This window comes from Corvus moneduloides, chromosome 3 (assembly GCF_009650955.1).
Source record: "Corvus moneduloides isolate bCorMon1 chromosome 3, bCorMon1.pri, whole genome shotgun sequence".
NCBI classification, from domain to species: domain Eukaryota; kingdom Metazoa; phylum Chordata; class Aves; order Passeriformes; family Corvidae; genus Corvus; species Corvus moneduloides.
Window position 1 is genome coordinate 92,832,807 of NC_045478.1, and position 25,924 is coordinate 92,858,730.

At 41.8% G+C, this 25,924-nt stretch overlaps 2 protein-coding genes across 7 annotated transcripts in view; one reads left to right on the forward strand and one right to left on the reverse strand.

The window, feature by feature from the left end:
* SUPT7L (SPT7 like, STAGA complex subunit gamma) lies at nucleotides 1-18,111 on the reverse strand. Of its 2 annotated transcripts, none has more exons than XM_032102782.1 (5): nucleotides 18,043-18,111; nucleotides 16,935-17,595; nucleotides 9,806-10,130; nucleotides 8,109-8,346; nucleotides 1-5,197 (listed from the first exon to the last, which is right to left on the reverse strand). In XM_032102782.1, exons 2-5 carry the CDS (start codon nucleotides 17,345-17,347, stop codon nucleotides 4,935-4,937), a joined length of 1,239 nt encoding a protein of 412 aa, XP_031958673.1. In that variant the 5' UTR covers nucleotides 17,348-17,595; nucleotides 18,043-18,111; the 3' UTR covers nucleotides 1-4,934. The 2 variants fall into 2 exon arrangements, with proteins under 2 accessions (XP_031958673.1, XP_031958672.1); XM_032102781.1 differs by lacking the exon at nucleotides 18,043-18,111 and adding an exon at nucleotides 17,818-17,966.
* Nucleotides 18,081-25,924, forward strand: part of SLC4A1AP (solute carrier family 4 member 1 adaptor protein) — a 20,799-nt gene continuing 12,955 nt past the window's right edge. For all 5 annotated transcript variants that reach the window (XM_032102775.1, XM_032102778.1, XM_032102774.1 and 2 more), the window contains exons 1-7: nucleotides 18,081-18,611; nucleotides 19,277-19,460; nucleotides 20,166-20,288; nucleotides 21,138-21,198; nucleotides 22,064-22,203; nucleotides 22,329-22,489; nucleotides 23,041-23,110. In XM_032102775.1, the coding sequence (XP_031958666.1) occupies nucleotides 18,108-18,611; nucleotides 19,277-19,460; nucleotides 20,166-20,288; nucleotides 21,138-21,198; nucleotides 22,064-22,203; nucleotides 22,329-22,489; nucleotides 23,041-23,110 (1,243 nt within the window). In that variant the 5' untranslated portion in view covers nucleotides 18,081-18,107. The remainder of the gene's footprint in view (nucleotides 18,612-19,276; nucleotides 19,461-20,165; nucleotides 20,289-21,137; nucleotides 21,199-22,063; nucleotides 22,204-22,328; nucleotides 22,490-23,040; nucleotides 23,111-25,924) is intronic.

The window sequence follows — 25,924 nt, forward strand, 5'->3', positions numbered from 1 at the left end:
TTTAGGATTTTTATTTCTGAATAGTTTTATTTATTTTATTAGAAATTTCAAAGAAACTCTCTCCAGGAGAGCAAGAAAAAAAAAATCCAACCCTGAAATATTTCCAAGTAATTTTGTTCCATATAAACACAAAGCAAAGTTACATATTTCACATGCATGTACAAAAACATCTTAAGTAAAACATCCTTCACACATAACATGTGCATTAGTCTCAGAACTGAGCACATAATCAGATTGGCCTCACCTACCCTACCTAATCTTATTTTCCTGTTTTCTTTTTAAATTGTAAATTTCTATGCAGAAAACATCTCTTTTTCTGCACAGCATTATGCATATTCAAATTAGCATGGATGGCCTTGGAATTAAATCACTAGGTAGTGTAGTCTGACATAAAGCTGTACACATATATTGTTACACAGCCATTTATACAGCGAACTTTACTGGATACCAGGCAAAACTCTTCAAAAGGAATAAAAAGGTATTGCTAGAGGGAAAAAGGAGTATGATACACAGCACTCTCTCAACTACAATCCCGTATGATTCCTATGCAAAACACTTCAAAAGCCAAGTAATTTACAGATCTTGCTCTCCAAATGGATATCAAAGTTCCTACCAATTTCAATCATGGCAAAATAAATCACTGTAAAACATCAATGCTACTGGATATGGACATGGTCAATACTCAATATTCCCATTTTTCATCCACCCACTTTTGGAAAGAGAAGGGAGAAAGATGAAAGAACTGTAAAAACTGCAGACTGTTGAAGCAGGTGGGTCAGCAGAGTGCTTTACCAGCCATCAGCAAGAAACAGCAACTGCGAGAGCAGAGCTTCATTCCAACCCACTGCATAATCTCACTGTGGTTTAAAATTTGGGGATTACATGGTCAATGAACAGACCTCACTAGTTGCCCAAGGCTGCATTAACATCTAGAAAAATCTTATTTGATTCATCAAAAGAGCATATTGTCTGTACCTGACTTTGTGAGCAAGATTTTAAATTTCACTATTTCATGCATGATGAACACCACTGCAAATCTAAGAACCATAAATGTTCAGAGGGGAAGGGCTCACCCAGAAGGTAAAGCTTCCACATGCATAAAAGGAAATGTCAAGCACACTAAGTCAGCTGCAACCCTTAGCACAGTGGGGAAACAGGAGGTACAGCTATTACTCTGCCATCATTTTTAAGTGTATAAGCAATGCTGATGGGTTTCTCACCTCTGCATAAACATGCATCCCAAAGAGAATCAATAACACTTCTCCCTTACACTGCAACAACACAGCTGACTCAAAAAACACTGAATATGCAGTGTATTTAAATACACTTGAAGTACTCAGGCTTGGCTTGTTGCAGAGTGTGTGTTACAGGGTGAAATGGGTGTGGAAAATGGATGTGAAATAAAATTCACAGAAGTTAAGACAGAACATCTGCACACGAACAATACAGAGAAAGCACTTAAGATGGACACTTAGGAGGTTTAACAAAAGCCCTGGAGAACACTAGATTTTCATTTTTAGCCCACTTGAAGTCTTGCAAATGACAAAGTGATGCTGGCAGCAGTCACTCTGTCATTTGGGTCCCAAAAATAGTGCAATGGACTTTGCATAAGTGCCCTGGCTGCAACTTTACTACACCAGTTGGCAAAGCATCTACAGAGAAAGGCCCAATGACAGGTGTTCTCACACAGTGCCAAAGACACAAGGGGCAAATCAGGCTGAGCCTCAAGGCACCATCCTGGCACATTCTGTGTGTTGTAAAGAACCCTGGATCTGCTGGTGTAGCTCAGATGGGCAGCCTGCTCTTAGCCCTGTACAACCATTTGAACAGCAAGCTCTAGTAAATGTGCAGAAAAGAAAAAGCACTGACCCAGTAGGAGGAAGTCTCTGATTCCCACCCAGAAAGGGCTTAACTCACGTCACTTAATTCATACACTAACAGTGTGGATGTCTTCAGCTGAGGTAGTCAAGTTGAACTCACTTTATGGGCACACAAAGGAAAAAGAGACATTTCTAAAAATGCCATTTAACCTGCTTTATACTTCTACCTCAAGGCCAAAAGGACAGTGACCTAAGAATGACTATTTCTCTTCAGCTGCAAGTGTGGCCCAAAGGAATACGTTTAGATGCAGACATCTAAACTGAGTGAGAACCCCAAATGCCTTCCTTGTACTTGGGCAGTTGAACAGAAGAATTGTGCTATACTTCTTTGTTATCAGCAGTTTTGCTTAAAACCTGTGTCATATAGGACATTTCAGTGACCATCTAAGCATTCTCCAGCCAGCAACAGTCCAACTGAAATGGAATAAAAGCTCACAACTCTCACAAAACTCTCTGAATGATTACTGTGCCTTTTTTTTTGCAGAGTAACTAAATCTCAAACACACTTCTGAACGGGAAATATTACTATTCTGTTTCTACAGCTGAAAAAATGGGGACATTCCAGCTTGGCTAATGGTGACTCAGGGGGAATCAGAATGAAGATTTCCTGGTATGCTCTTCTACTACTGAATAGGCTTAAAATAGTGAGAATTTACCCCCCAGGAGAGACCTTTAAAACTGTGATGGACAATTTTAACTCTATTGTCCATGAAAGCCTATGGTCACGCATTCTTATTAGACATTGAGGAATTTTATGTTTGGATTCCACTTCTATAAAGTGGAAGAGAAATACAGTTAGGAAAAAAGAATTAAGGCCAGGCATGTCATACAGAAACAAAAATACTATGCCTGAAGCTCATTCTCTCAAAAGATAAACCTGCAATTGTAAAGATAAATGGGAGGTTTGGTAAATTTCCCTCAACCATCCCAAGGGGTTACAGGTATAAAGCCAGTTTAAGTGGCTGTTCCTTCTTGATTCATGTTCATTCTAGCTCTTTTGAGAAAGAGACACACTGAATCAAGTTAAAACCCGAGTTGATCAACTGAGGATTGTGCAGAACAAAAAAAATGCCATCAGTCAGCTGAGCCATAAAAGCAAGCAGCAAAACAGATTCTGTTTCAGACTAAGTTGTCAAGATAACAACCTTGAATACGGGTGCTCGGCCAGCCTGAAGTTGCTGCACTCAATCCAATGACAGCAAACGAAAAGTTTGCATTGCCAGTACGGGCTCACACCAATAGGAAAAGCTGTTTCATTCTCTCCAGAAAAGCACATCAGCATCCCTGAACAGATGATCAAGTAATCAACCAGGGAGTAAGCTCTGCTGGTCTTGTTTCTAACAAGGAAGAACTGGTGGAGAACGTGAAGGTCTTGGCTGCAGAAGACACAGAATTGTGGCATTTATAATCCTGAGAAATGTGTACAAGACAGAGTCTTGTACCTTTAGGTCAACATATTTTGGTTTATTCAAGGAATCTCTGAACAGAATTTCACGAGGGACTGTCCTGGCTGCCCAAAAGAACTCAAGTGTGCTGCTTAATCTTCAAAGACAGCCCTGTCAAAGTAAAAAATCAGTCCTTTCTGACAAGCAGAAATTACAGCAGGCATGACAGAAGGCCAGCACAGATGATTGAGGAACTCCTGACTGATCACAAACGCAAACAGAAAGGTACACGGAAGTGGAAGTGAGGATGGGCTGGCCAGCAGAGATACAGAGAGACAGCCCCTGTAGGCAGAGACCATTAGGAAAGCCAAAGCTCAGCTGGAGTTGAAACTGTAAGAAATAAGAAGAAGGGCTTCTTTAAGTACACTGGAAGCAAAAGGAAGGTTAAAGAAAATGTGGTTTACTGTTTAACAATGTAGGCAATATGGTTACAAAGGATGATCTTTGTACTTTCAGGCTCATGTGTACAACACCTTTTTTTGCCGGTTTTCACTGATAAGTTCTGCCTTAAGGCCTGCCAGGTCCTTGAGCCTTCTAGCAGCATGTAGGAATAAAGCATTGCCTACAGCACAGGAAGACTGAGTTAGTGAGAACTTAAGCCCATTGAAACCAACAGGCTGAACATAAAGGCACTGAGGGAGCTGGCTAATGGCACTGTGAGACCACTCTACAGCATCTTTGCTAGGTCATCAGCAGCAGCAGAAGCTATGGTTCTCCAACTAAAATACCCTGACCTATGACTCTCTTGCTGCCCACCACAGTCAGCAAGCAGGTAGCCAGCACACTGAGGGAAATTATTATTCCTCTTTATTCAGCAATTGTGAGATGGCGTTTGGAGGATAGCACCCACTTTTGTGCTCCCCCTAACAAGGGCACTGCAGCAATTTCAGTGGAAGGTCACAGAGCTGGTTTGAGAGCTGGAGCACAGGATGAGTAAGGAGAGCTCAGGGAACATGGTTTCTCCACACTTAAGAAGAGAAAAGGCTAAAAAGATATCTCATTGTATATAATCCCTTAATAGTCATACTCTTCTCAGAGATGAACAATGACAGAACAAGAGGCAGTGAACACAAGCTGGAACATGGGAAATTCCAACTAGATACAACTATATTTTTGTTCTTACTGTGAGAGTTGTCAAATACAGGAAAATGTTGCCCAGAGAGATTTGGCATCACCATCCTTGTAGATACTCAAAACTCAAATGGACAAAGCCCTTAGCAACCTGCTCTAACTGGCTGAGCTCTTGAGCATGAGGCTGGAGTAGAAATGCCACAAGGTCCCTTTAAACCAAACTATTCAATGGTTCTGTAACTTGGAAAATCTCCTCACAACTACTTTTCACCAACATGTTCCTCATTAATTTGCCAAAGCAAGCTATGCCACCATCAAATGTAAAGGGTGATCTTCAGTCTCATGAATCAGAATGGAGTACAGAAGCCAGGAAAGAGGGGAGCTGAAGTGCACTACACAACAAACCTCTCACAGTAATTTTATGCAGGTCCCTCACACACGGGGGCCAGCCCTGTGTTGGAATCATCACAGTACTCTTCTAGTTGCTTTCAAGTGTCTGTTGCACACCATCAGGACTAAATAAAAAGACTGCTCCTTTTCACATCTTCTTCATCTTTTTTTTGCAGCGCTGGTTGAAGACAGGTGAGGATCCCATCAGGCTGTCGGCAGAATGAGAACCGTAGCTGCTCTCAGAGCCATTGGGGCTTTGTGGCATCCCAGCTTCACTCATGCCTGACATTGGTTCCTCAAAGACATCACTGCCTAGCACCCCGTGGCCATGTACATTAGCCTCCTCATTTTCCTGCGGCTCCATTTTCACCTGTGCCAAGTTCCAGAGTGGGGAAGCATTCACCTCAGCCCCTAGAGAAGGAAAAAGCACACAACAGTAACTGAGCAAAAAGATAAATCACGAACAGCACGCAGATATGAGGGACAGCAGCAAAGGTAAAGATAGAGCAAAAGCAAAGCCACAGGTTTACTATGCTGGGGGGAAACAAAACACACCAAGCACTGTGATCAATAAAAAACAGCTGTTGACTTGTTTAACAGCCCAGAAATTGCCACTCCAAAAAATATGATGGTGTCCTTTCAATGTTAGCCTCCATGTGATTTTCTCCATGAGAAACAACTTCACATCACTCTCCAGAAGGAGTGTCCCAGCAGCAATGAGTACACCAACAGCACACAGACTAGACCCTGCATAAGCAGGACTTCGAGGCAGTCCAGAAGTCATTATGAGGCCCTTGCAACTGTCAGACACACTGGGCTTCTGCAAGGGAGGCGAAGTGAGAGGGCAGAGGAGTAGGTAGATGAACAGTCCCAAATATCACTTTCAGCACTGAAATGCAGGGACATCAGAGCTGCAGTCAGCCACCTGCCTGCCTGCCTCCTTGCACTCAACACCCACAGGTCTCATCCCATCCTTCAGCAGAATGGAGAGAAATCCTTTTGGCTCAACCTCATAGTTGCCCTGCTGGGAAATAGCTCCCCCCACCTCACTTTCTTAGTAAAAAATTCTGGACTAGTGTGCAATCTGAGCACTAATTGAGGACTTTCTGAACAAGATTACGAAACCATATTCCTTGATACTAGCAAATGTTTTTCTCCCCAAGAGCAGTAATTACAGATCGCATTATTTCTGTTTATTTAAAGTTTTAAGAGAGACAAAAATCCTATTAAAAATACACTAATTGGTCTTCTTGCTGAGATGGGCATAAATAGCCCAGAACTGAACACACTGTGAAATCTCTCTCTTGTGTGGGGTTAAATTCACATGGAAAATAAAAAGAATTAAAACCAAAGCAAAACAAAAACCCAACGAACCAACCAAAAACCAAAAGCCATAAACAACAAAAAAGACCCACTAAAAACCAACAAACAAAATAGGAAACCAGTTTTAGTAAGTTTTCCAAACTTCATATATCAAAGGGCATGGCACAGTTTGAAAGCACAACCAAAGCTCTTGTACTGAGCCAAACCTACTACCATTCCCTATTATCAATATACTAGTAACAACAGTCCCTTATTAGTAAAAATTACAAAGAGAACAAATGTTCAAACATATCTGTGCCAAGAATTCTCCTTTATGAAGAAGTCAGGAATCTTTTCCAGATCAGCTTAGCCCAAACCAGAGTTTATGAGACCTTTATGATAACACAGCCTACATTAGCTCAGTTGCCTTAATGAAAGTCCTTCCTATGTTAATCGTAAGTAAATGTATCCCTCTCAACAACAATGGACACATCATTAAAATGCTATCGGTTCCAGAGTGACAGCTCCAGTCTACATAATAATCAAAGGTGCTCACTAAACTAAACTGTCTTTCCTTCATCAATTGCTCTTCACTGCTCAGCCTTATTCCTTTCAGCTCTGTCACCTGTCACTAAGAGTGTCACTAATGACTAGAAGTACTTAAGCATCAACACAGGATGTTTCACCTTCAAAGCCCTTTAACTTCAAAGTACTTTACAAATAAGCTAATCTTCATGTTATCCTGAGAGGCAGAGGAACAAGAAACAATATCGCCTCCATTTCTCCAACTGCAATGTCAGACATGCACAGAAACACAGGAAGAACATGAAAGGCTGTAATGAGAGCTCTGCCCTCAGACACTGAAGCCTCGATGCCCTCCCTGCAGGCCTCACACCTGCATTTTGAGATGGCGGTGTCCTAATTGCAGCAGCTTTTTCTCACTCCTTAGGATATTACACTCCCCAGACTGCCCAGGTCTACACTGGAACTTCTCAGAGATGAGATTTCCAAAGGCTCTTGTGAAGTGAAGAGGGATTTTCAGGGAGGAACAGAGCACTTGTATTCTTAATTAGAAAACATCAATTCTGTATCAGAGAAGCAAGAGGCATTTAATATACAGCTAGCACGCTAACCTCTGGGTCTCAAGTGGTAGATGCTAATACAAAGCTTTCCAGATGAATCACTCGCAACCCTGGATGGGCCAGAGGAGTCTGCTGTTCCTTCTCCCCCAAAACTGCAAACACTTCACATTTCAGAGGTGCTAATGGAAAACAGTATGAGCTTTTAGAAAAACATGAGATGGATTTATGTTTTTTAAAGCTCATCACAACGCAAAAAAACGAATGGACTCAGAGGTATACTCTAACCTCACTATGTATGCTACTTAGCTTAGGGTTAATAGGAGGACAGGCTTCATTGTTTTTTAACCAGATTTAAAGTGAAACAGTTACTATTGCAGGGACTTCCAGAATTCACATAGTTCTATACAAAATCAAAACTGTCTCTTTTCATTCCAGGAAGTTCAGCTTCACTGAACAGTGAAGAGAATGAAACTTCTATGTAGATATAGAGCAGGCACAGCAATAGCAGATTCTCCCATGCTTGCCACCAGTGTGCTTCAACGCCAACATCAAGGGATAGCACTTTGAGGGAAAGAGTGCAGTCTCCATAACCCCACTAATTCATTCACCATTTCACTTTCCATGGCCTCAGTCACGTACAGCAGGCTTTGGAGTAGAGATGCTAGGAGGGATTCCCAGGAGCCCATTTCACACAAGTCACTGATAAGCTTTCATAAAACAGTGACTGTCATTACCAGGGTAACTCCTGAATATGGAGGACAGCACCAAGTACCATTTGTATTTTCAGAACTCATTCAGTGCCTAAACTATGTAAGAAACATGGCTTTCAACTTTACAGGAATATGAATCTCTGGACACAAATCCAAAACTAACCAGAAGAAACAAGATCACATGGACCTGCTGAAGGGCTGTTTACAGGAGAAGCAAGAAACCCCTACCTGAAGTCTGTGGGGAAGCTTCTACTTCCAAGTTGGCAGAGAAGCGCTCACTTTGAGCTCCAAGTACTCCAACAGGCAAAGACTGGTCACCAGAAGCCAGATCTCCTTCCAGCTCTTCACTTATGGGGAAAGTAATATCACTAACAGGTTCCTCCTTAATCTTCACAGGTTTTGTGTCTTCTGCTGCCTTTTCCGGGTTCACAATCTTCTCATATTCTTCAGAGAGCTGCTTGCTAACCTGTCAAAGATCAGTGGGTGAAAAAGAGGCCAGAAAGGTGAGAGTGACTTCAGAGGCTCTGATGGTAATTACATTGCAGTGCACTCTGTTCCCAGAACATTATTAACATCTGACCTGAATGAACAAGTAAACAACTTACCAGCTACACAAGAGAGATTTTTTTCCCCTTTAAGTGCTTCTTCTGTCCTGTAACAAGGGACTTTAATAAGAGGTTTAATCCACTAAAATCTGACTGATAAATATGAGCACCTTTATTTTACAAACAGAGGTGATGAGGCCCAGAAATTTAAACAGAGCACGAAACAAAAGCAAAGTGTCTCAGTCTTACTCGCTGGTTTTACCTATAAGACTGCCCCCATCCTCCAGTAACAAATTCACCCCAGCATTAAAAATCAAGCACCTCAGATCTTCAACAGCCCTGTAGTCACCACTGGGCAGAGCCTGAGTACATTCTGTCAGATTCAGAGCAAAAAACACAGAAGTTTTCTGCAGTTAGAGAAGTGAAACCAATACAGGAATGAGATTTAGAACTACCCTGTACTTCCAGAAACTTAACAACAGTAAACAATTAAATTTAAAAATTTCAGATTTCATCTGCTTCTAACAAATGCTTGTTTATGCAACTAAATCCAAACAGCCACTGAACTGTGGTCAGGAAAATCCCAAGACATTTTAACAGCAGAAGCAAGGAGGAAAAAGAATAGCAAAGCCAATTTACCCCTTCTAGATATACTTCCAAATAAAGGGGCTACTGTGGACTCCAGTCCTGCATAAAGAACAATTATTGTTAAGACAATGATCAGCTGCAGGATGAGAGTGAACTGCAGTAGCAGAATGATGCAGAAAACCCAGATTCCAAAAGGATACAACATCTGAACAAAAACATTTGAACAAAAAATGAACAGAGCGGGTATTTTGAGTAGGAATGTTTCTAACAAAGACAAATCTTTATGATGTTATTTTTATATAAGAAGAAGGTAGCACCTGTGTGACAGCTCAGATCAGCAAAATACTACACTATACTCCTAAAGCTTAAGGAAGTCACTCCTTGCTTGTGAACATAAGCCACTCTACAGCCTAGAAATTTGTATCTGCTTACATGTTTTCTGAAATGTTAACCAGCCAAATATCCCACTAAAGCAGAAAATTCAGTTCATCAGTCAGTTCTGATTTTACCTCTACTTGATAATTTTGTCTGGATAATTTAAGAGCTGGGGTACTCTTCTTAAACTCAGGTAAGCCATCAGTAAAGCATCCTTAGTCTCAGTAGGGACACAAAACAGGGGCTGTCTTCCAGTCAGAAAGTTCCTGTTCTCTTTCCCTTGATGACTCCTCTCCACACCCAGGAGGTTTACCAGTCAGATTTCCCCTCAGTAAGACTCAGGACTTGCCACAGGAATAAGCAACTGTACTGGAGGTACATTTCTTGGTGCTGCCAGGTCTCTACTGCTCTTCTCACCTGAAGCATGTAGCTGTGATAATCCTTAATGCGGTGCTGCCAGAACTTCTGCAGTGAGAGCACACTACCAATGCCCACTTCATGGAAGACCTGCTCCATGACGTCAGGAAAAGGGGTGTGCCCAAGCCGAGCTTCTCGATCCACAGCGAAGCGCAGCAGCTTGGTGAACTTGAGGCAGTACTCGTGGGCGATGTCCGTCAGGGTCTCCAGGACGCTCTCGTTGGCGCACTCAAAGCCCGTGTGTGCCAGGATGGTGGCCATTGACTGGTACAGAAGCTGCCGGCAGGAGGACCAACTCAGCTCTGTCACTGGCTCCCCTTTTCCTCTAAAAACCAGGAGAGACAAAAATAGCACACTTTCAAAAATCTGAAGGAGTGTATCAGTTGAAGAGGTACTGTCAATAATAAGGTGATGTACAAAGGGAGAGCAGAGGGTTTGGGGTTCTCCATGGCTTCTCTGTTACAAATGAACACTACCTAATAAGGGTTTATCTGCTTTTCCTTCCTCCCTCCCTCTAAATCAGGACTTCCAATTTTCATTTTCCCTTCTGATGCCACAAGATTCTTCAGGTGATTCACAAATGTGGGATGCAAATCTTCTTCACCCTTAAGCATCTCCCTTCCCACCCAAGAGCTTTTCTCCTGGAGATGTGAATTAAATGGGTCCTTGACACAAACAAAAAAAAGGCATTTTAAATTACATGAATGCAAATCATTTCCCCTTTCAGTTAATTACATTGCTCTTCCTTATTATCTCTGATGTCTCAGGCCTAATAGAAACAAAGGCTTCTGGGATAGACAAGATTGGAATTTCTAAAGAAAAAGACACATATAAAAAAGCAAGAAATGGAATACACATACATTTCATAGAGGTACACTGTACCCAAAAGGACTGTTTCTCTGCCCTCATTTCCAGTAGTCACTATGCATGACACTGAAAGAAGTATCCCCATATGCAACCTAAGATGTGAACACCAGGCCCTAGGAGGAGGCCTGGAAAGTTCAGCCATAAAGCACCATTCCCTGGTCTTGGGTTTGAGACCTCCTTCCTCTGTTGCTAAGCAGGAAGGAGTGAGTACACAGGATGGAGGAGATGGAGAACAACTGACATGAGCACTTCAATCATTCACTTATAGCCACACAACCAAATTTTTCATCAACAAGATGAAATTCCACAGAGGAAATGAGGAGTTAAGGCAAGGCCTCTGATAGGTAAACATACATCTACCAGATTTCTCAAGTCACAATTAAGTGCATGTAATCTATTTGCCCATATCAGTAACATGGACTTCAAAAGCTGATATCAAAAAATCAAATTCCATTACTGCTAAGTATGATACTTATACACTTTTTTACACTCCATTCAGCACCAAGGGCAGAACTGAGCTAACAATTTCACTCTTCATTTGTCTCTGATCAATTTCTCCCAACATCTTCTACATTCCACCCAGAGATTCTCCTTGCTGTTACCCTAGATTACCTGTGTATCACCACACACTCTTTCCAGTAAAAGGACCTGATTAAACAGTATACAGACAGTATTGATGGCTTGATAAAATTCTCACTACCTGTCTCCAAAAAGTCATGAGGTACCCTTCAGTCTCACTGAAAAGCTAGGCCACAGAGCCTCAGCTTCCCCTGATCCTCAGAGCTGACACATAGAAAACTACTGAAACACAGCAGTAAAAAAGTGAAGAGGATTGAAAAGGAAGGTGAAACTTAGAGCTATCAGGATGAAAATCATTCATTTTTAAGAACACCGGCACAATACTTTCCTATTATTCAAATAAAAGGGGAATCACACTATATTAAGAGTGGGATATGATCATATTTCTAAGTAGATATTAAGAATACCATGTGAATCTCAGGTCACGCATTCATCCCAGTTATTAATTGATGGAAAATGACTAGCATCCCAATTTCTACTTAATTATGTAACTACTTTGCAAAGAATACAGCAGGCACCCTGACAAGATGAATTAAAAGATCATCAGTTTCTTTATAAACCAAGTGTCACCCATTTTTACATCTCCCTCACTCCCTCCTCCACCTCAGCAGCAGAATTCGGAAGTTCCCAAACAGCCATATCTCTCACACAACACCAGGACCAAGAGGTTACAACAGAAATAAACAACCACTGAAGAAAATCAACCAGAAAACAATCCTTAAAATTCATGTCTCTTCTTTTTTAGTACATATAAAGGACATACCTAGCAGCCATCAGTTGAGAGCATCTTACGCTACCAAAACTGAATGCCAGGCTACTATTAATACAGAGACGTTCACTAAAAATACTATGGGCAAACTTAAATTAGACATAGATTTCGGCAATCCCAAGCTGGATACTTAGCCACTTGCAAAGTAGAGCAAAACAACCACTCAGTAATGCATATCACTGCTCAGAAGCAGCAGAGAATATTGTGTCTCTTTTAAAACTCCTAGAGGAAAAGGAGCTAATTGTGAGCATTAAAATGAAGCAAGGTCACTATGCTGAAAGACATATAAACAACTTGAAATCTAATCAATTAAAGACAGAGAAAAGACATTTCAGGCACTGTACTCAAATCCAAATCTCCACTTCTTGCTCTTGGTAAGGCCAATTTTGTTTTGTTCTTATGTTTTCTTCTCTTGTTTTCCTGTTTCTCACAATAAACAATAGGTAAATACAGTTAAAAGCTAGAACAGAGAGCAAAAACTGAAATGTTGTTGTAGATGTTAATAGAAACCAACAAATAAGAAAATAATTTTTCTTCTCTTTTAAAAGAGAAGAAGGTACTTTTAAAAGAGAGTCTAGGTACTCTCTGGTAAGAACGTACATGAACAAAAACAGTCATATAGACACGTTTATGTTGAGAGCAGCTATCTAATGTCAAGCCTTCCCAAAAAGGACAAGCAAACCTCTTTTCCCTGATGATCATAGCTAAAGAGCCTCTGTCTTAGATTTCATCCAGATACTCAGCACCAAAAAAGCACCCATCCAGATATGATCATTATGCAGAATGCCACCCGCTGCAGCATTTAGTTCTTTTCCTGAAAGTCTCTCCATCCAGCAACCATCCAAAGCCAAACCTACTTAATATATTAGCAGGGTCATTATCTGCAAGTTAACATGAGTGCTTTAATCCCTGAAGTTTTGTCACCAGAGACTAACAGGACAGGCTGGGAATTAGGCCTGTGACGTGGAGGCAATCTCCTCTACAGAATGTATGGTATGAAATTTATCACAAATACTGGCCAACTTGCACACTCTTCAATTTTGCATTTCTAACAGAGTGCTATGTATTTTATATATGGGTCACCAACACTAGACAATGTTCCAGAGAGAAATCTACCTGCCAAGCTACAAAGTCATTAGACCCAAAGGCCAGCCTTGTCTCACCACTACCCAAAACATGCAGAACTTCACAACAGAAGACATGAAAATAGTGTCCATTTACACCAACCAGACTTATTTGCTGATTTAGTCAGTTTTCAGAACTCACAAAAGGCCCATTTTCTGTGTCAGTCAGTTAAATGACAACAAGCCACCCCACAAAGGCAGCACAATCCAAGCTCCTTTCCTGTAAGCCTGTTTTTTTTACAGGGAAGGGAAGCTCATGGTTCCTTTCCTATGGAACTGTCTTCAGGGGACAGTGTCTGGGCTAAGTCAGCACAAGGATCAGCAGATGAGGTTCAACCAACTGCAGGAATGAAGTGCTCTGCTCCCTCCTAGGTGAGCATAAGCCAGCAGCAGATGGAGGGAGGGACTGTTTTTCCTACAAACAGGACAATTTATGAAACATTACACTGTGAAGCTGAATTTCTACCAAATGAGGTGCAACAAGGCTGCTTTAGAGCCATTTTTCCAAAGCAGTAAAATAAAGGAGAACATTGTAGAAACAAGATATACTAGTCAGAGAGAGCACCAAAGAACACAGCATACTAACTCAAACCAGAAAGTTATTTTCTTTCAGGAAAGAGCCTTTTACTCTCATCCTGGGTAAGTCTCTTTTCACATACCTCTGCTTTGTCTACAGAAGGCTGCACAGGTATGAAAAGAAACTGCTCAACAGATAATGGCAAAAATAAATTGGGCTCCAGTGGCATAACCCAGACCAGTCAGTTTAGAAACAGGCTAAGCCAAAGCGCTTAGATCATCAGGAAAAGTGTCTTCTGCCCACTTTAATTATCACTTCTCCAAATCCTTCCCAACATTAAAACTGCTATCCCACTGACATGTGATCCTCTACCTCTGTACAAACATTTCTTCAGTACAGGTCCTTCTGCCAAGAACTGTCTTCCCATTGCAAGCTCCCAATTTTGTTTCCAGATTACCTTTCAATGCAATCCAATGTGGCCAGGAATGCAAATGACAGATAGACTGAGAAATCTGTTAAGAAACCAACCATGCACACACAAGAAGAGGCACAAGAGTAGGTCAGGCTTCTTTTGAAGATGGATCCATGCTAATCTGAGGAAGCTGAGCAGAGAAGATGGAAAAGCTAGCAGCTGTTATATGGTAAGTCTCCTGTTGAAACTGGTAATTTCAAGTCTACAATTCCTTACTAATTCTTCATCAATTACACTTTAAGCTTCTTTTCTATTTCTACACCAACCAAAACCAAATGTTAATCCCTTATTGTGACATCCAAGAACTGTAACATCATCAGGACCAGATGGTAATTCATCCAAGAACACTAAAAGAATGAAAGGATGAAATAGCTGAATAGCTGTGGTGAGTCACCTCTTGCTTTAAACCGCCCATGAGGACCAGAAGGCAGAAAATGTGAAAACATTTTCCTTTAGTACCTTCAGAAGAGATGTGAAAAACTGCAGGCTGGGAAGCATGAATATATTTTGGTGCATGAGGGAAATTCAAAGAACTAGAGGACACACAAGTAAATATGTTATGCTCAGAAAGAATCCAGAGAAGGTTTTTTTAACTGTAAAACCTGCTTCATGAACCTACCAGAGTCCTCCAAATCTATCAACAAGCAAGTAGGTCAGAGATCTCCACTGTGGAGTCCAGGTCTTTCCTGGGAGATCTGTGCCAGAATCAAGATATTTTTTATCATGTTTGTTTCAACATATTTATAAACAGTCTGGAAAACTTTAGGAGAGGAATAGTGTAGTGATTATAAAACCATTGTTAGTACAGACTTTGGGGGATTGATAAGACCAAATCAACTCAAAAATAGCCATAAATTAGGCTCTGCCTCTTCCTCATCATACGAGGAGGTAGGGGTTACACATAAAGGGCAGGGCAGAGGAAAACCAAAATGAATTCGGGGATAACAAAATAAAAGACAAGGGGCCAGTGCGTCAAAGAATGAAAATGAATAACATGGAAATAGAAGAGGACATGCCTACATTAACTACACCTGTGATCAGATGCAGGCTGGCTACTCTTATCTTCCTTTCTTCCTGTGTCTAAATGTACCTATACACTACTCCTCAGACCCAGGCTACTGACAAAAAAAAATGGAATTAAAATATTAATTTATCCAAATACTGTAATTCTGACAACCGTACTTCAGAAGGCAGCATAGAATTAAGCACTCCCATGTTTTATCAGAGGTAAGAATGTTCTTCCTTTAATTTGATTTTATACACTAAGAAGCATTGGTAAATCACAGAACTTCATTTTTGCTACTGAAACAGCAGCTATAGAACATCTGCTGTTCTTAATTCATGCGTCTCAAAACAGTTAAGAACAAACACGCAACAACAAACTCAAAGCCTTCCTCCTGGAAAAGCATAAATGTGTTTGGGTTATCAAGGACACAATTAAATTCTAGAAATACTGCACCTTATTAAAAAGCCACTGTCAGCCACAAAACATTTCATTTCAAAACTGTCTCCAGTTTCCACAACGTAGTCCTTACACTCCCCCATGTGGCTGACCACTGAATAACATTTCTTTACCCGGACCCCAGAAACTCGGAAGGAACAACAAAAAGACAAAGCAGCCTTTCAAACACGGCCAGAGCCACAGAAAACTGAACTTCAAGCTGAAGCCACTGAGGAGGGCAGAACAGAACTCTTCTCAGTTCTACAAACCACAAGGCCACAGCACGGGAGTCACAGGCCATGACTACTCTCACACAACTGTATTCCCCTTCACCCCTCTCTGCTAATTACTTTGTTTCTTCTGAGAAGGATGATGGTGTTCCTCCAGAAACAGCACTAAAGAATCACTCTACTGTTCAGAGAGACTCTGTTACCAAATGCGACATCTTTCAGTAAAATGCATTTTAGACAACCTCAGGCTATTAAAGATCTCAGTGGCATTTAACTGATAAATTATATTCCATTGACGCACATTTACCATTTTAAAAACTAAAATGTGTTATTCTCTCCCTCAAAATGCTCATTAGTGCACATAGTAGCAAGGATTAATCCCTTAATTTAAACGCATATAACCTACAAAGTATCGCAAGATCCTGCCAGGAATGCAACACCTCCTTGTGAATTTAGTGCCAGTCAGAGGGATAGACAGGCGATGGTGGCAATATTACTTAATCAAAGGCTGGCAGCAGAGGTACAAGCAACACAAATTTTCTTTACATTTTCTCCAGCCCTTGGCTGGTGGAGCGAGTAGCCAAGACAAGAATTCCCTTCGTAAGACAAGTATTCACTTCCAGCTCTGACTGAAAGACCACCAAACTGGGTGGAATGTCATAGTCACTGTGTCACAGGTCCTTGGCCACTGAAATCGTACAAATACATTATCAAATCATCATTTCAGAACCTACAGCTGAACAGCCAAAACCTAGTCATGTGTTTTCTGGATTTTCAATTACAGAAACACAACTTTAGTTGTAAGTGACCTAAATAGAAGAGACTTCACATCCTGTAACTAAAACTGTCAGAATACCACTGACAAAACCATGCACACACATTTAGCATAGCACTAGCAAGACAGAAATCAGCACTACACATCCACATCTTACAGACAGGAAGCAAAAGCAAGCAACGTGCATGTTATTCACACAGGAAAACTCCAAGTATTTCCCTTCTGAAGCCTGTTTTAAACTTTACATACAACTGCTTAACCCTTCAGCCTAAGGGGATCAACATAACTACATATATATTTTAAAACACTCAACTTTCCTTCAGCCAGGAACTAACCTAAAGAAATACCAACACACCTGTAGAAATCACTCTCTGGATCACTGTGCCTCAGCTGAAATGGCATTTTGGGGGTTTTGCTATCCAGAGGAAGCAGGTCATCAGGGAGAGGTGGAGAGGCCGGACAAGATGGCAGAGGTTCATTCTCTTCGGTTTTTATGCCCTCTGCTTGCTGCTGGTTTTGAGCCTGGGCCGCGGCGATGAGGCTGCGCAGCCGCCGGTTGTGCTGGATGAGCTGGATGGTGTGAATGGTGAGGCTGCAGGGCTCGGAGGGGATGTCCAGCATGGTGGTCGGACGGGGTTTGTTCGCAGACGGCTGGTGCAGTGGAGGATCCTGGACTTCCACAGTACGGAACTCACGCTGCAGCAGGTCAAAGGAGCTGCGGTTGGCCTGGTTGGAAGAAACCGGGATCTCGCCCCAATATCGCAGCATTTTTACATAGGTCTCCTGTCGTGCTCAGAGCCCAGAAGAAGGCTACCAAGTACTGTGGGTACTAAGGACCCTTGCTGCAGGCAAAAGCACTTTGGGCAGCAAGAGACACTGGAGCTGGGATGACGCTCCAACTAACTCAAGTTACGGCTGCCAAGCAGGCTGTCGCTCAGTGCCTCGCTGAGCAGCGCAGTATCCTCGACGGCATGAGGTTGCCACTCTCGCACTGAACAGATCGCATCGCGCTTTTCCTGAGGGGAGAGGGGGCAGAAACAAACGCACTCGTGAGACGGAAATTTTTTCTGTGGGTAACAAGGGCTGGTGTGGGCCCACCTGGGCCTCACTGAGCGGAACCCGCGGCGTGGAGAAATTCCGGGGGCCGCACTCGGTTCACCCGCCACTCGCCCTCTTTCCCTCCCCGGACCCGCGGCTGCCCCGCACCCCAAGCCCGTGGTTGCCCGCCCCCCGTGTACCCCTCCGCTCCGCTCCCCTCCCGGCCGCCCAGCCGGAACTGCGTCCCGGTCCGCCACCGAGAGCGGCTCCCCCGCCATCCGCTCTCCTTCAGCCCAGAGGAGGGAAGCACCCGCCGCCGCCGCCGCAGCCTCCTCGCCCGCCGCTGCCGCCCTCCCTGACTCGCCCCTACACTGCCCCGGGCCGCGCTGGGCGGCGGCGGAGCGACCCCGGGAGCTGCGCCTTACCCCCGGCACTGCAGCGCCGCGGCGCTCGTTCCCGGAGGACTCCGTTTGGGGACGGACTCGCGAAGATGGCGGAGGCCACGGAGGCCGAGCCCGCCGCGTTCAAGCGCCCGAGCCGCCCGCCGCCCGCCGCTCCCGGTGACCCGGGGCCCAGCCCGCCAGGACCCCCCCGCACGGCCGCCGCCGCGCCGCGCTACGAGGAGCCGCCGTGGGGCAGCCGCCCGCCTGCCGGCTCCGGGTACGGGCTGGAGGTGCTGAAAGGCGGCGTGGTGCTGGGCTCGGTGCGGCTGGAGGACAGCAGCTGGTTCCTGGTGGGGCGGCTGCCCGGCTGCGCCCTGTCCCTGGAGCACCCGTCGGTGTCCCGGCACCACGCCGTGCTGCAGTACCGCGGCGCCGGCTGCTCCCCCGACGACCCCAGCGGCGCCGATGCTGCCGGGTTCTACGTGTACGACCTGGGCAGCACCCACGGCACCTTCCTCAACAAGGCGCGGGTGCCACCCCGCACCTACTGCCGGGTGCGAGTGGGCCACGGGCTGCGCTTCGGCGGCAGCTCCCGCCTCTTCCTCCTGCAGGTGGGTCGGGGCTCGGGGTCGGGCGGCTCCGGAGCGTGTGCGGGGATGGTAAAGGCTGGCCCGGATCAGGCTCAGGAATTTACCGACTCCATCGGGTGGTTGTTTTACTGGGTGAAAAGCTGTGGGTATCTGCTGCCGGCTCTGCAGCGAGGTGTGGGGTTGCGGGTTTCTGCTGATGCACAGTGAGTGTGAAAGGCATTTTTCTCCAACAGTGTGATGTGTTAGGAATGTCTTTCTGTCGCTATGATGCCCCACTAAAGTAAAGAAGTAGTATTTCTTTGTGAACAAGGGGAGCGCTTATTAGTAGGAACTTTGACAGCACATCGTGTGCTGTACACGCACTTCAGAAGCTGCTCATTCCTCAAATTCACCTGGGTAGTTCTGACCGGAATTTTTGCCTTCAGCCTTCAAATTACAGTTATATGTGAGATGGATCTGACTACAAGTACATAATAATGCTTATTTCTTCCTTCCCTGCTTTTGAAAATGCCGTTAAAACTAATATATTTTGGAATGCAAACCATAACTAATGGTCTAATAATTCCACTTTTTGAAGAGCAGTGTAATGACGTGTTTATGTTATTATATGTAATTTGCATGTGTGTTGGAAATACTTGTTTGGGGGTTTTTAAAAACACTTCTGCTAATTTTCTGTTTGGACTTAGGGACCCAAAGAGGATCAGGAGTCTGAGTCAGAACTAACTGTGACTGAGCTGAAGGCCCTGCGCAAGCAGCAGCAAGCAAAATTAGAAAAGACAATGTTGGGAGAGGATTCTGATGAGGAAGATGAGAAAGAGGAGAGAAGTGAAAGGAGTCAGAATAGTGATATGAGCTGCTCGTGGGGAATGGGTAAGTGATGATGTATCTATTGACTGATATGCACTAGAAGATCTGTAAGCCAGTTTTCTCTGAATATTAGGGTTGATATTTCAACTGGCTGCCAAGAGTCACAATCCAGTCAAAATTTTTGGGTACAAATTAATCCTTTTGCTGTTAAAAAGAAAGGTATGTGACAAGCTAACATCTGGTGAGCTCGTTTTAAACAGGAGCTCCTTTTAAACAGGAGGAGGTCATTTGCCTATGCCTATAAAAGGCCATGAAACTTAGAGTTTAATTAATGCTGTTTGGTTTGTTCTTGTGATGATGTCCACACTTTTGCCCAAGAGGTGCAATTTAACTGCTTGAGACTTCTATGCAGGATGTCTTTACATTTAAACAGGAAACCCTCATATTAAAGCTAGATAAATTGAAATTAATGAGCTTTTTGCAACAAAGTGAGTTGGTTTTTTCGAATGAAAATGTGTAAGCTCATAAACCTTTGAAAGTGCTGAAACTGACATGAATCTGAAAAACTATCATATGTTGGAATGACTAATAGCAAAAAAAGGGATCTTTTTTGATTGCATACAGAAATAATAAAGTTAAGGGAAGTAATTTTAGTAATTTTGTGACAGCTGCTACTTCTTTCAAATGAATGCTTTGAATTGTTGAAATATACTGGTGTTCTCTTTCTGATGTTCCATGCGGTTTTTTTGCACTTTGTATGTCTTCTAGGTGAGGATGCTGAGGACGATGAGGTTGAAGAAAACCCTATTGCTATTGATTTTCAGGATGTTCAAGATGTCTTTTATGTGAAAGATCCTAGGAAGGCCCTACAGGGCTTTTTTGATAGAGAAGGTAATTTATTTCTTTTTTATTATTATTAAATGTGATTCTCTTCTACTTAGCAAACTGTTATTTTGTTGCTTATTTTTGCAGGGGGATTTAAGGTGTGATGTGGGAGCAAAACCTTTCTGTTACATTGTGGGTAACATTTTTTGTTTCATCAGGTTTTGGTGGGGATTTGTAGTGGTTTGCTTTGGTTTTTTTTATTAAAACCTGGCTCACCATTGTGTATCTGAGACTTAGTTACTAGTTCCTAAACTGGGAATTGCAGTGAGTACGTTGTATTCCTCTGGACTGACACTCAGACTTCACCCATGCTTTGAAGCTATGTTGAAAAATTAAAACCCAATTTCCAGACTCTTTGCTTTGGAGATGGCTGTAATTGTGTATAATTGTAAAATGGGAAACTATTAAAAAGACAAAAGGCAATAACTAAGTGATCTAAAGTTTCAGTGGTTGCTAGTGAAACTTAAAAAATAGTCACTTACTTGCTGAAGTGAAAAATCAATCTTCAAGACGAACAATATCTATGAATTCAGATTGTTGCTTCAGCGTCATTTACTTTAATACATACAGAGACAAGATTGTTTTTTTCTTTGAACTATGTGTTCCTAAACAGGCCACTTAGAGATTTTTTGATCTTAAAAACCCTTGATTTTGAAAAAAAAACCCCAAATGAGCACACCAAATGAAGATCCCATGACTTAAAAAAAAAATAAGTAAGGCAAAATCATGATATGTAACAAGAGCTTTTTATCTCTTTTGTTTACACGAAAGTTCCATGACATTCTTCTCTGCTGTAAAGATTATTCCTGCTTATTTCAAGTTTGGTTACTATGTCAACTTTCTTTTCTTCTGCAGGAGAAGAGTTAGAATATGAATATGATGATCGTGGACATAACAGCTGGCTATGCAGGATCAAGTATGTACATCTCCATTCCTTTGGTACATGGAAGTTGACTGTTGAATTTGCAAACAAAAGCTGAAGGAATTACTACTTGTGTCACACTTGGCAAGGAGGCCAGCTAGAATTAGACCTAAGCCCTGAAACTGAGAAAAAAGTCCAAGGATCAGTGCCTAGTTCAGTGTCTGCACTCCTTTCTGTTCTGACAGGATTTGGTTTTCCTAAGGGATGAAAATTGGGAAAGCAAGAGTCTAGGTTTTTTCAACTCCCCTTGTTTAGAGCAATATGTGAAAAGCAATTGAAATACAAGAGAAGAAACTAGGCAACAATCTCTTTGAATTCCTATTGGGGAAGATCAAAAAAAACCCAAACTTAATTCTGTGTGCCCAATTTCAGTTCCTGTATGGTATAAGACAGTTTTTGATGGGTTCCTGATAGAGGCCACTAATGTCATTCTTTCATAAGGCAGGAGAAGGTGAGGTGGAAATTAAGTCAACAAGCCTCAACATGGTAATGATTGTACTGCTTAAAAGTCCTTTGCTTCAGCATGGAAACTATTTGTTACTCATGTTATATGGGTACAAGATACCTGTACTTAAAATTATTCAGGGACTGACATTTAACCTTTTAACTTTCTGTATTTCCAATGGAATAAATAGAAGAAAAATTATTGTTTGGACTAGTGAAACACAAATTTACTTGCATGACTAGGAAATCATGCTTATGTTTTGATTGGTTCTGTATGAAATGAAAAGTGGAAATATTTAACACAAAAAAAGATTAAAATGAAATGGGAAGAACAATGCCATTGTAAAATACCTGAGTAGCATCCCTGAAAAGCTCCTTGTATGTGAGCTGTTCTCTGATCCTTCAAACTGAACAGGTTGCCTGTGGATGATGCATCAGGGAAGCAGCTGGTGGCAGAGGTTCTCCATTCAGGAAAAAAGAAGGAAGCAATGATACAGTGTGCACTGGAAGCTTGCAGGCTGCTCGATGCTCGAGGAGTACTGAGGCAAGAAGCAGGTGAATAACTGTGATCCTTCTAAATGCCCTAAATTAGGGATTTGAGATTGCTATCTTGAATTTGCTTTATTACTGAGTGGTATGCAAATCATTTTGTTTCTTGCCTTCTCCCATGCCTTTCTCAGTATCCCGAAAAAGGAAATCAAAGAACTGGGAAGATGAGGATTTTTACGACAGTGATGATGACACCTTCCTCGATCGAACTGGTGCTGTGGAAAAGAAACGACTGAACAGAATGAAGAAAGCTGGTAAAATAGAAGAAAAACCAGAGACTTACGACTCCCTGGTAAGAATAATTATGATGACATGTTGGGGTTACTCTCTCATGCCTGTATTATATTATGAATAAGAAGAAATTGTAGTGGATCATGGCAGTGGGTGAATGAAATGCCAGAACAGGATACTTTTAACTTAGTTTTAAATCATCGGAAAATAATTCCAAACTTTTAAGTCCACAGGACACATCCCAAAGAAATATCTCATTCTGCTTCAAAGAATAAGAATCCTGGATTGACAGGCATATGACAACTATTAAGTCCTACAAAGACAATAGGGTGTGAGGGATAGGAGGGGTTGGAGGCTACAGTGGTGGTGTAACACTGCTGCAGAAGAATTATGCATACTTTCATGTTTCAGGAACTGTTTAAATAATTTTCTATGTCAAGGAATGAATAAGTTGTTTAGGAACAATCTAGACTTCTAATTTTTTTCAGCCCAGAAAGTCCTGGTCAAAGCTTAGAAGTAGAAAAGTGGAAGTAATTTGGTGGGATATTTGAATAACTGTTAAAATGAGATTTTAACAAGATAAAGTCTTCTAAGCATGTTGTTCTCTCATAGGTCACAAAGCTAAAAGAAGCAGAAAATGAGCTTTCCGAGATAACAGAGAAGCTGAAGGTTTCAGGGAAAGGTAAGGTGTGAAGTTTATTTGATCATAGTGCTTTCCATAAAGAAAAATACAGAGCTTAAAGTTATCTTAGGGATTTCTCTTTTCAAAGGTTTGTGATTTGGGTTTTTTTTTCAGTGTCCACTTTTCACAAAGGGATAGGAAGGTTTGCAGGTCACTGAGTTAGCTCGAGAGAATTCTTACAATCTTCATTCAATAGTTTATGTACTCTGTTTATAGTCACTTGCTAATGACTGCAGCTTTTTCCAAAGCAAGCAACATCTAAGTTAAAGTAAGGTGGCAAGTGTACAAGCTTCTGGAGTTCTAAGAGGGTGAGTATTATTACTGTGTATCTCCCCATATTGCTGAAAGTGACCCAGTTTGAGGAATGCTGTTTTTTCCACTCCTTAAAAAAACATTTATAAGGGAAGAGGAAAAAACTTTCAGAAAAGGTAATATATTTTCTTTCACTTCTCTAATTGTAAACACACTGTGAAATGGAAAAGCGGGAAGAGAGAAATGTGGAGACAAAGCAGTTGACACTTAACCCGTATGTTGAGTGTACATGCCAGTACATGAGGGTGCCATTCAGGTTCTAGGATTATGCCTTTGTTTCTAAAGGCAGAGCCTTTCCAGAGCAGTGATTGTATCTGTTGGTGAGTTAGGTTTAAAAGCAAACTGTACCAATAGCTGCATTTTGCTTTCTGTTACTGATGATGTCTTGTGGAGTAAAAGGAAGGCAGTAAGGAAATGTGTTTAGGCTGGGTCTTCACAGAAAAACCTTTTTAAAAGAGTTGGCATTAATAAAGGTTGCAGCATTAGTTTGTCAGAAGTTTCTGTCCAAGAAGCCTACCAATGTGACAGCTGGGCTACCGTCTGTGCATTATATGGTTGTGTTTCATTCTAGTTATTCAGGTCCACACCAAAACTAATTTGTATCAACACTTTTGTTGGTGACTGATTATACCAGATCCCTGTTCAAAGAGCACTACCGTTCCACCAGGCATTCTAACTGATGTTCAGTGTGTTTGAAGCAATTGTTTTCAGCCTTATACTTTTGATAAGTAGTTGTCAATTGACTAGCAAAAGAAGCTAATGCTTAGACTGCCTGAGAGGTGTAATTCCAAGCTTTCCTATGTTCTGATACCTTTGTTTCTACTGATACTGTTTCTCAACAAGACTGTTGAATTATATTGTAGTAGAGGCTGGGTGAAGGGAGAGTCAGTCCAGTTTTATACTTCTGCTAATACCATGTAGTGCTGCAGGCCCCCTCCTCACCAAAACCTGGCCATGCAAACCCAATACACGTACTTTTGTGAGTTGCAGGTGGTTACACAACTAGTTCAGAGCTTTGAAATAAAGTGCATTCTTGGCACTCACTGAAGTACAGAATCATTCAGTATTGGATGGGAATTCCCTAGAACTAGACCAGGATAAAACAAACATAGCAAATATTGCATCAGTCATCTGCTTTGTTTGGGTGTTTTCTAGATCCTTGGGTTTTCTCTTATTTGAATGCTTTAGGTTAATCACAGATGTTGAGAAAGCCAGGAGCAGGGTTATTGACCATGGAACATTCTTACCAATGTCATGAGCTATCCAGCAAAACTGCTGCATTACATACAGTTCTGAAACCTTAATGCACTTTTGTTTGCTCTAAATGATTATTTGGAGCCTAAGGACAAGAGTGTAGAGACACCAGTGAGTGAATGACAGGCTAAATTGCTACACCTCTTACCAAACACTTGGAGGAATTAAGTAGTTGTCTAAAAAAATCTCAGTCAAAATTCACAAATTGTTCCCTGGGGTTCTTCAGAACTAATTACTGATAGACTGACTTGGTATCTCTCATTCACTGATGCTGCTGAATGCAGATCAAATATATGGAGCTCTTCAGTCTCATCTTTGGTTGCCTGTTCAGGAAAAAATACCAATAAGCTTTTTGTCACTGGGATATGAAGTATAATAGACATGATTGATTCACCTCATACTAATGTCAGATTTTACTTCAATAGTGTAGAAAACTGCTGCAACAGATCAGGAATGCTGACTAACTCTGCAAGCTGAACTAGCTGGTATTAGGCCCTGTTGGTGGAATCGAGCAGAGAATCCGATTTGCAAGAAGGGGCGATCTGACTCCCTCAGCATCACTCTCTGACCGAAGCACTTACACGGCTGTGCCGTACAGCAGTGAGCTCTGAATTGAATTGTGGAGCTGTAATTGTTCTGAATAATATGACTACTCACTAAACCACATCTTTGTAATTTGATGTTTAAATCAAATTATCATTCTGCTCCGCTCCTGCCTGCAAGGAGGTTCAGACTGATTGTTAACAATACCTTTTCATTGTTGGTTTTTATCTTGGTTCGTATTAATAGTTGTTATGAAAAACAAGAGTATTTCTATCAGAATTTCTTTTATGACATGTTTTGTCATCATTTATGCTTGCATGGAGGTGGATACTACAACTGTTTCTTATCTTTTGAAGCCTATTAATTCTGTATATCTTTGAACAGTTACTGTTACGGCTTTCATGTCTTTCCAAATGGTAAACTCTGTTTTGTTTTACACCAGAACTATCCTTTTCAATTGAATCAATTTATGAGCATAAATCTTATTAGACTTTCCTCTAATTATTTAAGTCTTGTAAAAGTGCTCAAATATGTACTCTTTAGAATAACTTAGTCTGTTTTATTTTTATGAATTTAAAATTTCAAGTGCTACTTAATTAACTCAAGCTGAACTGAAAATAACTCAGTGATCAAATAATTACGCTTGTGCATTTATACAAAAACACTTATAAGGCAGAAAATACATATTGGATTTGCCACTTTTCA